A 12,894-nucleotide genomic window follows, 5' to 3' on the forward strand; every position below is an offset into this window, starting at 1 on the left:
GGCGGATGTCCACGCTGGTTATACCCACCGATGCAACGTCAATCTTTATTGCACTCGGTGGGAATGTATGGAGAATTGGAGGTCGGCTGATGTTATGTGGGAACTGCAAAATGCAGTGGTAGTTGGGAAGGCTAATTTTATGTCTTTGTCAGTACAGAAAGAAAGAAAATTTAAAATAGGTTTTTTACTAACGTAAATGCCAATAATGCTTGTTTCAAAAGATCATTTTTAGCAAGCAGCGGCTTGGTTGTGCCCTTGGTATTATCAATGTCCATGGGCGACGGTAACAAATTACTTCAGGTGGGCCAGTAATTCGTCGGCCTTCGAAATGAGTGAAATGAAATGCAATAAAAAAATCATTAATTAAAATATTACTTTAAGAAAATTTGCAACGCTTTACGAATTTTAATAGAGCATATACATAAGGACTAATTTGGTTTTTATTTAGCTTTAATGTAAAATACTCTAAGCATATTGTAAATAAAGCACTGAGGAACATGATCTCAAATGCATATTAAGTACAACTGACGAGTTATTACTCTAACCACGTAACCAGACACTTAATCAGCGCATTAATTGTCCGAAATACCAATGTGGCAAGCACAATAGGAATAAAACCCAGTGTACCCAAGACGTGCCACTCACGGCCACGTCCGAAGAATTAAATATGGTGGCGGTAGCGGAGCCGTCACCCACCTCTTTGTGCGTCAATCATCGCTCGCCGCTCAAAATATTAACGATCAAATGTTTTTAGAAAACAGTTTAAGAAGCTTCCGTTTCAACTGGGGTTTATTTAGGGTATTGTGAGTCCGGATCGGCGGCCGACTAATTTACGAACAATAGCGCCACTGGCAGCTCTGTATTTTTTACGTTTATCAAATAAACATTTGTAAAATGTCAAAACGGTGGGATATAATTATTGTGGTCTGTTGACGGAACGGTCCGCCGCGTGTGAAACCCGTTGCGTTTCCTCACAACAAATTAATTTGTATTTCATTGCGCATTTGAATAATTTCGTCTCAATGCTTGTGTTGGTAGGCTATGTAACCTGTTCGATCCCTGACTTCGATTTGAAAAATCATGATTTACTTAAGATTGTAAGAACGGAGATATAATAGTTTCAACTCTTACATCATAGGTGACCCATGAAGGTGCTAATGATACAATTAAAGCCTGTACGTCATAGATGTTTTAGTGCAACTAGATAAATAGATGAGCTAGTAGCTCGCACGATGGTAAGCGTCACCACTTCTCATAAATAATAATAATACCATCCTTCTAATTACAAAAGCTGTCATCCTGAGACAATGTTAGGCATCAAATGCCCAGTAATTACCCTAGCTACAATTTCATAAAAATCGAACATAACCGTTCAATTATTGTACCGGGCTAGGCTTCTTTGAAAGCGTTTTGATAAGTTCATAATCTTCATATCGTACCCTTAGTACTAAGGTGACCTAACCTCAAAAAAGATGATTTGTGGGAAACGAATAAAAAAGATTTGAAAACAATTTAGATGGCAGTGAATTGGGCAGTCGTCAAATTTAAGAATCTCTATTTCTCTCATAATTTTGTCCTTTCGTCATAGAGTTAGAGCATTCCTTGAAGGGCGTTTTTTAATAAAATGAGGGATATATATAACTATTGAGTTAGGTCACTTTAGTTCAAAGGATGCGATAGTATGTATAGAAGACACTTTTTAGTTTGTTCAACGTCTAAGATACAACGGAGATTAAGCAACAAAAATGTTCTTGTGGAACGGGCGCAGAAGTTAGTGATATAGAATTCAAAATTGAAAAATCACATTTATTACCATTAAGGGATGTAACGTTTTAGTTAGTTAATACCAACTAGTTACTTTCCTTTATGAATGAAAAACCTCCTTTAAAGTAAAATCGCGATAAATTCGGAAAAAGATTCTTTCAGGAAAAAAACATCTTCAAATAGGTAAATAGCAAGCTTTGACAACTTTTCAAACTAAATTCTGCAATGAACCAAAAAACTTAAGTAGGTTGGACTACACTAAAAATGAATTTTATTACAATAGCAATAAACCATATTTTGAAATAAAACCTAACAATAAACCATACCGACATCTATGCCGTTCGCAATAGCACCGAACCCCAACTTAATCGTGAGCGAAACTTATCACATTATCAAAAAGCGACAAATCGTCGAATCCTTTGATCTGCGACTCGCTAATTTGACAATTACCCGAATGGGGCGACCCCATAGCGAATACAGATAGGGTAGCGTAAACTTATGTCGCCGCTCATCAATGTATTGACACCTTCGACTTATTTTTACTATAATACAATTACCAGATTTCAATGAATTTTTCCAGCAGTTTAAAAATAATTTCTATAACTGAAAAATTAAGGTTCTACACTGATAATTTTTATTGGGTTGAGTGAGTTACATATAATAATATGGATAATTTCAAGAAGAAAAATATTATATAAAAACCACAAAAAAATCCGTAAAATAGTTTTATTTCAATTATTTTAAAGCATAAAATTCACACTTAGTCAAAGCTCTTATCAACAATTCGTCACATTCGAACAATCGACAAATCTTTTCGTCACCTCGTCGACAGTCAGCTCACCCACCCTCAAGCGCAACAAAAGAGTTTGATGACTCGCCACGTGCCGCACCGCTCTGTAATACTCAGTTAACATCCCCTCGTAATGAGCCATGATACCGACGATAATTTACATCTACACCTACCACTGGTTTATTAGGTTATGGACAAAAATTGTCTATGTTAATCTAGTTCTTGCTTGCGACTTCGCTCGCGGAATTTCTTTTCATTAATAACTCCTACGGTGCGCTTTGTAGCTAAGGCGAAGGGTGAAATTTTTCGAAATAGAACCCGACACAAAATATAAATACTAATAATATGCAAAATGCGGCCTGGAACTCGTTCTAATGATAATTATATTTTACATAAATTACAAAAGAGAAGCCGTTAGGAATCGGATTATATGGAGCCTTCGCTACTGTTTCTTAGTATAAAAATGAGCAATGTCTATTTCTACTGTCAAGCAACAGGGTGCAAAAACGATTATGTTCCCGTTTTAAGGTCACTGCCACTCATCGTTATGAGATTTAACATCTGATATTTCAGGATGACCAGTGCAGTTCTGCAGGTATATTTTATATCCACCCAGATAGCGACCACCGTACGCATGATGTTAAAACCCGTCATAGTGGCCCACGTAAGTGTCGCGTTCCGGAATCACACTGTGTGTATCCGGTTCCAACAGGCCGACATAATTGTGTCAACTGCCGAAGGATAATAATCTCTCCTCAGTCGACATTCTATTGGACTCCACTTCACTTACGATCATGTGCAGGTTACTCTCTTGCCCGTAAAAAAGTACTTGTGAAATAAGCAATCACGATTTGACGAACAACTTTTATACAGTTTTCCAGAACAATTCCAACAGGACCAAGCTGTCATTATAAAAAGGAACGCGAGACAATAGTGTTGTGTACAAACAGCATTGACGTGGGAAGCGGCAGTTTGTTTGTCCGCTCCTCGTGGCCGCTGTCGACTCGTTTCACTGTCTCGCGAGATGTTTTAAACAGCGCCCAACTACTTCTAATAGTGTCGCGTTTCTACAGTAGGGTTGGCACTCAACTGATAGTTTTTCTATCTGGTTTTATTCTGGGATAGTGCTGGAATTGTCTTCGCCATAAACATGCTTTCACTTCGCCCGATCTTGGACATTATAGTAAGTAGATATATAAAACATATCAAGCAACTGATCTAAAACTACAGCTATTGTCAGACTCTGTCGGTCTAGTTAGTTATTTCTGCCCTTTGCGACTTCTTTATCAATGGTTGTAATATAATCAAAACATAGGAAACTAAAGATATCTAAATATACCTAACTAAGCACCATAAAATGCGTATATATCGTATGAAAAAAATTGATTTGTTACTTAAGGCAACATGATTAAAATTAAGGTCCCAACTGCTACATTTAATATGCACAAAAAATAAACAATCCTGCAAAATTATCCTTTTAAATAATTATTAGGGCAAGTGACTTTTCGTAATACCAACATCTTAGTCCGCCCCATGACCATGAAGGCTGCAAGATATTCGAAAGGTTGGGTGATATAATACAAAAACCGCTTTAAAATCCGCAAAACAGTTTTATTTCAATGGCTTTTGTAATCAAAAAAGTATTTCTGCAAACGTGGCAACCCTACCCAGAGAGCATCTTTGTTGACGTGTGTTTAAAACTGAACAAACATTGTTCGTCTCAACTTACGGGATCGATTTTAAAACAATGCCTCGGACCGCAGCAGAGGCGCCTGCGGACAAACATACAGCCTACGTACTGACGGACAAACACGCTTTAAATTATTGAGAAATCACTGATACTTGTTTGCTGTATAAATGAGTTGATGGATTGGTTTAAAGAGTATATAATACATGACAAAGCATAAAATTAGTAGCGCTCATATTATACTTTATTGTTAAATGAAAATATGAAAAAAAAGTTTGCGTATTTTGTTGCAATAGTTATCTGTGTAATTTCTATGAATTATCCCTTGCTTTAACGGCAAAGGTAAACATTCTGAGGAAACCTGCATACCTCAAAAAAAGTAAAGTTCTCTTTAAGAAATTCGAGGTGATGTGAAATCTGCCAATCCGCAGTAGGCCAGCATGGTAGAGTATAGCCCAACCCCTCTCAATAGTGAGAACAGCCCCATGCTCTGCAGCGGGACAGTATAATGATACAGGACTGATGTTATTATTACATTACTCTCCTATATTAAAGTAGGAAGTGCTACGTAAACTAGAGATGGCAGTAGAATAAATTTGTATAATAAGATCCCCATCTGTAAGGCATTATATCGCTATAGATATTTCAAACCAAATAAGCGGATTCCAATGGGACGCGACTGACATAGACATCTCCATTATTAAAACGTCTCTAAAATTGTTCACGTATGCATTGCAGTGTTCAATTCGCATCGACCTCGTAAATAATCCGCGATTGCACCATTACGCAGACAGGTGGCCGGCGCAAAAAGTGCCGCCGACGCTCACCCGGGGGAAAAACAATCAAAGGGCGCCGCGCTGCAGCCGGATCAGACGCGCCGCGCTTTGATCCAGGGACAATTACCCCGCACTACCCCGCCACACCCCGCTGACACCCCGCCAACACCCCGCTGACACCCCGCCAAGACCCCCGACACCTCACACACCCGCGCGCACCGAGGAAACTCATTTTCCAACGGCAAGTAAACCTGCACACTTATTAGACTCCAGCAAACTGTTACACTTCTATTGCTTACTGTACTGGTATTCTTATTGCTTTATATTACAGTCGTATTTTGTGTGGCAAAGTTTTATCGAGCGTGGATATTACATTTGTTGCTACACGCGGCGACATGCCTACTTTTGCTGGCCGCGAAATGTTCGTAAACTCTACTTCAACGCAGTAGCGACTGTTTTATCTTAAACATAGTGATTGTAAGTGAAAACACAAAGTTGTTTATAGGAGTTCTCGCACCACAAATCGGGCGTCAATCATTTCGCGATACGTACTCTGACAAAGGAAAAATCCTTTTGCGCGACGCGAAATAGCGCTGGTGTGATCAAAGCGAACAAGTGACACCTTTAAACAAACTCCCGTTGAGTTAATTTCGTTTTTGAATTTATGACGCGAACGCCGACGTTTTCCATTATGCCGCACAATCAATACTTGTTTTCTTTTTAATGTCTATTCTTAAGATTGGGAAAAAACACGAAGGACGCTCACAAAGAAAGTGATTGTGAAGCTTTTTCTATGATTGAGATGAAAAAACGTACTTCGCTTTTGTTATTTATGTTATCCTCATCGGAATATTCTGGAAATATAGCATTACTATATGTATGTAAAGAAATAAACTTACTGAATCAGTAACAACAGTTGAATGGTTTTAAGTTGCGAAGGAACTCTTTCCACAATTCACGAATTCAGAATACTGAAACAAACCATTTAAAATATCTATCAATGTCAAAAAATAAACTTCTTTTGTCCTTCTCTATCTTCTATTATCTTTGTTTCCTTTGGCAGCATATTTTTGCAAGTTATATTTGCGCGCCATCTTTATAACTAACTGTTCATTATTATACGAAAAAAAATGTAGGTAATCATATGTACTCAGTAAAATAACAATTAATTTATATGTTTAATAAACCAATGAATCTAAAAAAACATTCAGAAATCGTTGGCAACAGTCGAATCTTCATTTGTAATATGAAAACGTAGCTGACAACGTGCCACATACAAACGAACTTTTACGGAACAGAATGAAAATGAAATGAAAATGAAATGAATATTTGAGAACTCAGTCATTTATTTAATTAGAATTATTAACTACATAATATAATGCATACAACAAAATATTAACAGGTGAATAATTATTTTGCGGTGTATTATTAAGTAATACGGTTGTTGGTATATATTTCAAGTGGTTTAATCCAGCTCAGTATCTAAATACAAAATTAATGTAACAAAAACTTAAATATCAAACACTGCCACAATCCCACCTCCAATGACAAAAATTAAACAGCCATAAATCATTTCGAAACTTCATGCACGACATCCCCATGCATTCCAAACGAAATCTCACACGAGGACAAGAGCGCGGCTTCCATTGTGCAAAGCCAACAGCTAATTCATAGTGCCGCGCCGGAAACTCTGAGTGTCACCGTCTACAACCATCAATGCACCCCAAATGAGCATATAATGGCATACGTCTGCCGGCATAATGCCGAGGAAGCCAGCCAGCCCGCCACTGTCAAAGCGCGCCGATTTCAAAAGAATGCATCGCAAATTGGTAGGTGAAATTAGTGGAAACAAATACGGTGGTGGCCTTTTGTACGGCGGGTTATCGGATTTCAAGTTTTATATGTCGGTGTGTGGACAAAGTTTTCAGACAACGGTCTGATTTTATTGTTTATTTCGTGATACGAAACTAATACTAATATAAACGAAAAGGATCTTATGGTAAATTTATCGAATGTAAATGACATAGGTATAAAGTTCAATTTAAGGAAAAGAATGGGAGCGTAAGGTTATCTGTAGTCCTTAGCACCCGTACTAATCACACGAATCATAGCATTTAGGTGAAACTCGTATTAGGATTATTCATAACAGAGTCTTATTATTAAGATACCACAATAATACTCAGGAGAGAAAAACCTATAAATCCTGGTATATAGATCTCTTCATTACTTCAAAACCATACACGATTGAAAACAATCTACAGTTTTATTTGCATTAATTACTCCTTCCCTAAATGTTATATAAGTATTTATATTTCATTATATGATAAAATGCAGTAGTTAACCCAGTCATTGAATGCATTAAAATGATGATTGATGATCGACGCAGATACGTCAGTCGTTCAGAAATCTATTAATGTATCAACACCACCCACATTAAACTGTGATAATCAAATGTCACGCAAGTTGTTAGCGGCTGGTATGTAAATATTAGGCTCATCACGCGACCCCACTCAGCAAGTCAAATTTATAAATAAAAGATTTAAATATATAAATTACCATAAACATCTTTAAGGCGAATTCGCTTTGGCGTAGACCATAAATATAGAGTTGGAGCATATAACTAACGTGGTTGTATTTATGTCGATAGTATTTGTGTAGATAAATAAGTTAATGCGGAATGCTTTGCATCGCACCATGGGGCGAAACACACTTAGCGAAACGTTACGCCTCTGCATACCCTCTTCGGGGATAAATGCGTGATGTTGTGCTTTTGATAAAATGTTAATGGTACCTAATTTTTATATTTAAATTTAATCAAATAAATTAATAAATGTTTTATGGTCAGATAATTCGATGTTAGTTTTATACATGCATTATTTTGCTAGGACAAATTAGGCATTAAGTAAGCGACAGGCCCCTCGTTGAAGTAATAAGGAGTGACAGAACATACATTATGCAATGTTAACATAAACATATGCTCAACGTTCCATAGATTAAATAATAATTGCTACATAACCTGTACCATCGTGTAAACGAAGATCTCCATAGTACACTCACGGTTGATTTCTTTTCGACCTTTTTATTAGGAATCAAACTTCACACTAATGTCACCATGTCGGACTCTAAAGAAATCCTGAACAAGCCTTATATGTGTTTGTAGGCGGAAACTGATATTGACAATCTGATTGAGGAATCGAAACCAGGATATCACATTTTGACAACTTAAACACACTGCTAGTAGACACTTATCCCATTAGGTTTAAAATCTCTTTTCCAACTCTCCTCCTCAATATTGAAATGTTATCGAACCCCAACCACGCAAATCAAAGGAGTACAAACTAATCAACCATCGGCTGCATGGAACCTGTTTATGTATTGCATACCACACTTAGGCCATTTATAATCCGCGATCCATAACAGGGGCCGTTGGACAGCACATTGTACACAACGCCGATAAAATACATTGTTCGCTTCTCTCATAGAGTTTTAATTGCGTAGAACGGAACGGCGGTAGTTTTAATCTTGAGTGTTCGATATTTAAAAGTGGCGCTAAGCTACAACACTGTTAACAATATTATGTAAAAAAGTATTCAGGAATTATTTGCGAGTACGCAATGAAGTGTTAGCTGTTCTTTATTGCTTCCTTCAATGATAGGAAATGTCTAAAAATATATAATAAGTATTAGTATATTAAACGTGAATCAACAGCTTTGTTGTTACCTGCAGAGTAAATATGTTGGAGAAGCTGATTACTCTTTCTCAAATCTTTTCTCTTCAAACATCGGCCTTACAATACTACAATCTAATTATTACATTAACATTTGATCACAAAGTTGACGTGCTGATAGCACATACATTACAGGATAAAAGTGGCGATACTATTAAAAATTTTAGGCGAACGACCTTAGTGCACTGTTGAATTTTGTCAGACTCGAAAATAACAACAATAAAGTAGCAAACATTACAAACAAATACTGTGGCTAGCATTAAATAAAAGAGTTACAAAAGTGATATGTCACATTTTCTGCTGTTTATTCAATAATACATTTATAAAATTATTGTATATCATCAATATAACAATAATAATACTAATATAACAAGACAAAAACAAGTATGGCCGACTGACGTTTAGGCATAACAATGGCGGTGCAAACTGACATTACCGTCTAATGTTATTTTGCATTCTAATATGCAAATAGTCAAGCATAATAAAGTGGTGCATAGATAACAACCTCCTTATATGGTACATTTCCAATTAAATTTTCTATTATAAAAACAAAGTGTGAGCGCGTTTTAAATAGATAATGTGATGCAATTGCCCCTAATAGAAGGCGGGACCGCGTCACTTAAAAGTTAAAATATATCTTAATAACGCTGAGAAATCTTGACTACAATCTATATTCCTTACATCAATAAGTGAAGACTTATCATTGGCTGATTAACTACATCGTCGTTATTCTTTAACTTTTTAATGCTGTCAGTCTTCCATATAATAAAATAAATAACTACAAATGGCCGAAAATGAGTTGAGGAATGCCTTTTTCCTAAACTATTAAAATATTATACTTCTAATACCAGCTTGCTGGTGGTAGGATATATTTTATATCCGCGCGGATAGCGACCACCGAACACAAGATATTAAATCTGCCATAGTGGACCACGTAAGTGGACCGCGTTCCAGGATAAACATGTGTATATCCGGTTCCAACAGGTCGACATTATTGTTGACTGCCTCGGTGGCGTAGTTGTTCTGCATGCGCGGGACGGCAGCGCTCTGTGGTACTGGGTTCGAATCCGGGTCGGGCAAAGTGATATTTGGGTTTTTCTGCTCAGTATCAGCCCGGAGTCTGGAATTTGTGCCCGATATGGCGATAGGCTCGCCCCCTATCACACCATGGGACGGAACACATTTGGCGAAAAGTGGGTGCCATGGTTGCGCCTCTGCATACCCCTTCGGGGTTAAAATGCGTGATGTTGTGTGTGTGACATTATTGTGTCGACTGCCGAGGGGTAATCATCTCTCGTCAGTCGTCATTCTATAGGACCTCACTCTACTTACCATCAGGTGCAGTTCACTTTGCCGCACCCTATTAAAAAATCTAAATGATGTTATAAAACAGAAGCACTACGCCCTAGACTGCACAAAGCACTAACTAGCACTGTTCTTGCCGGTTGTAGACTAAGAGCTAAGCTTAGAAATTTAGGATCTAACTGAAAGTATTTAGCGCATTAACAATTTCTATCGCAGTTTGCTCATAATATATTAACATGAGATGGTCTGCTCGTTAGTTTATTCTAAACTCACCTAACAACATTATATTACGATATTGCGTTTGTTTAATTTGTAATCATGGTGTTAAATCTGTTGGAATACCTTATAAAAATAAATACTAAATCCACAAACCAAGAAGGTGCAATTAATAAAGATATAATTCATGATTAAGGATAACCCAAAGCCTCAGTCACGATTCCAATAATATCTAATAATTTGCGATGACTTCACCGCGACAAGATGCACGCCTAATTGATTTTTTATATCCCTATCATCGACAGGTTATGACGTCAGCATGACTCGCGATACCGAACTACTTTGGGACTTGGGGCAGTAATTGTTTGTTGGTTTTTACTTTAAACAAAAGTGGATCTCCTTGGGTTTGTTACAATTTATTATGAATTTGTAAAAGGATAGTTTTAATTTAATCGGAAATTCTAATTTGATGTAAAGTGGCATTTATAAGCTAAATTATACTAAATTAAATACATATGCTGAGGTACTTCAGGATTTAAAGAAAATAGTTTTGTACCGTAATCTTTTTTACTCTTGTTTTGCCTATAAGGAATAAATTACCACAGCAAAGGAAGGCATAAAAAGTACGATTACCAACTAAGATTGCCAATAGCGCAGAAATATAGGCATTAGGTATATTATAATAACTTAGAAGTACAACAAAATAAACCTATTGGAACAGTGTACCTACTTAAACTTACAAGTAATGGCGGTATTAACTTTCCTTTGGAACTAATATCATAGAATAACAACAAAAAAACATGGCGCCACTCATGAGACTCTAAATTTCCGAAAGATAATATCTGTAATTTAATATAGCAATGTTTTTGAAAGTTTTTTGCAATGCAGTATCGGAAGTGAGTTGTGTTTGCTTAGGGCGCGGCCTGTTGTTAGCATAACATCAAAACTCTCGCAAAATATTGTATTATGAACTTAAATATTTTCATTACAAACACAACGGTACTTATAGACCCTTTTAGATATTTGAGTTATTTTGTGAAACATGTCTTCCGGTGTGAGAGGGTCAAAATTTAGGTAACGTTTAATGAATATGACTTGCTATATTGGATTAAAATGTATTTATTACTTACCAAACTTTTTCGTAACTGGAAGTATGATGTCTGACCATTGATATCACATGCAAAAAAAACAATACACATTTTTTTTTATAAATCAACACAATTTATGACACAAAAGCTTTTAAATTACGCGACAGAAGTAAAACATTAAATTAAAACTAACTGTTCCATTTTTAAACGACACATTATTCTTTTATTGCGGGTAAGTTATGCAGCCAGTCACAAAAGGGTTACAAGATTTCAAAGTCAAAAAAGAATGTTACCAATTAACATTAAAAGGAATACCTAACCACATTCTGATGATTATTATGAATTTTGGATGAACAATCTTAATAAAATTTTCAACACTCCAACACTAAATATGCTTACAGTTAGCTAAGAGCTCTCAAACTAGATTCTTAATTACAAATTCTGATCTATATTAGGTTATATTATATAGTTATCATTGCCAAATGACCCACAAGCACCTGTACTGTAGCTACCAATGACCATTTTATTGTGCACTCAGTTACTCGCCAACATTAATCGTCGATTTCAAACTTGCACTCGCCAGCTGCACTCATTTTGTACAGCCATTAATAAAGAATTATAGAGTACATTACAGTACATATACAGTAAATCTTTCAGATTATTAAGGGGTGATTCCGAACACTAATGATGCGACAAAATGCAGAAACAAATTGAAATCGCAGATAGTATCACTAATTTCCATACTTATGTGAATGCTAGCTCTGACAGAATAATATTACAAACCTATTTGGTATCAAAATAAGTATGTAGTAAAGTCATTTGCTCTCGATGAACTATTCTCATTGGGGTTTACAAAGGTGGCTACAGATGAATGCAAAAAGCAGGAAAACCATCTTCCGTGGAGTAAATTCTGAGTTCTGGAATCAATCGATAAGACAGGTATTTGTTACACCTGTAAATTATACTGGTTAGATTAAGAAGATAGTGTAAATTTTTGATATGAATAACACATATTTCTTATAGTTTTGCTAAAGGTCTCTTCAATAGCTAACACACTTTAAACCATCATTGTAGAGCTGGAAAAATCTTATGAACTAGTAGCGGTTACAATAAGCCTTATAAGAATTTATTGAGTTGTCTGCGCTAAAGTTCAATCGGAATGATGCCTTAAATAAGTTGTTCGATGGAACATCTCTTGGCGGCTCGGCGGCTCGGCGCGGCGGATGCCGTGGCGCCGGCGCTGTGCCAGCTGCGCCGCGTCACTGCGTTAGCGCATGCTGAAATCTCACTGCATTCACAAAGAGAGGTAGCGATTTGGACATTCTTTATAACTTACATGTGCCTAAAACTACAAAACTATACTCAAATAGAAATAAATTGTAAGTTAATATTAAATTTTAACAAATTAAACGGAAGGAATTCTAGGTAGTTCAAATTGACTAAATAGACGCGTGCAGACGTTACTCTTTCTGCCGCCATCTTTACAAAGATCCTTCTATAACCATGTCTTTACCATCCTCGCAAAATCGTGCTAGACCGTG

At 36.5% G+C, this 12,894-nt stretch overlaps 1 protein-coding gene across 1 annotated transcript in view; it reads left to right on the top strand.

The window, feature by feature from the left end:
- Positions 1-12,536: 12,536 nt before the first annotated feature.
- The window catches only part of LOC119189851, a 7,455-nt gene continuing 7,097 nt past the window's right edge, over positions 12,537-12,894 (top strand). Inside the window, exon 1 of the mRNA XM_037440532.1 lies at positions 12,537-12,619. Coding sequence (XP_037296429.1) covers positions 12,537-12,619 — 83 coding nt within the window. The remainder of the gene's footprint in view (positions 12,620-12,894) is intronic.

The sequence above is a fragment of the Manduca sexta genome, chromosome 19 (genome assembly GCF_014839805.1).
Source record: "Manduca sexta isolate Smith_Timp_Sample1 chromosome 19, JHU_Msex_v1.0, whole genome shotgun sequence".
Lineage (NCBI taxonomy): Eukaryota > Metazoa > Arthropoda > Insecta > Lepidoptera > Sphingidae > Manduca > Manduca sexta.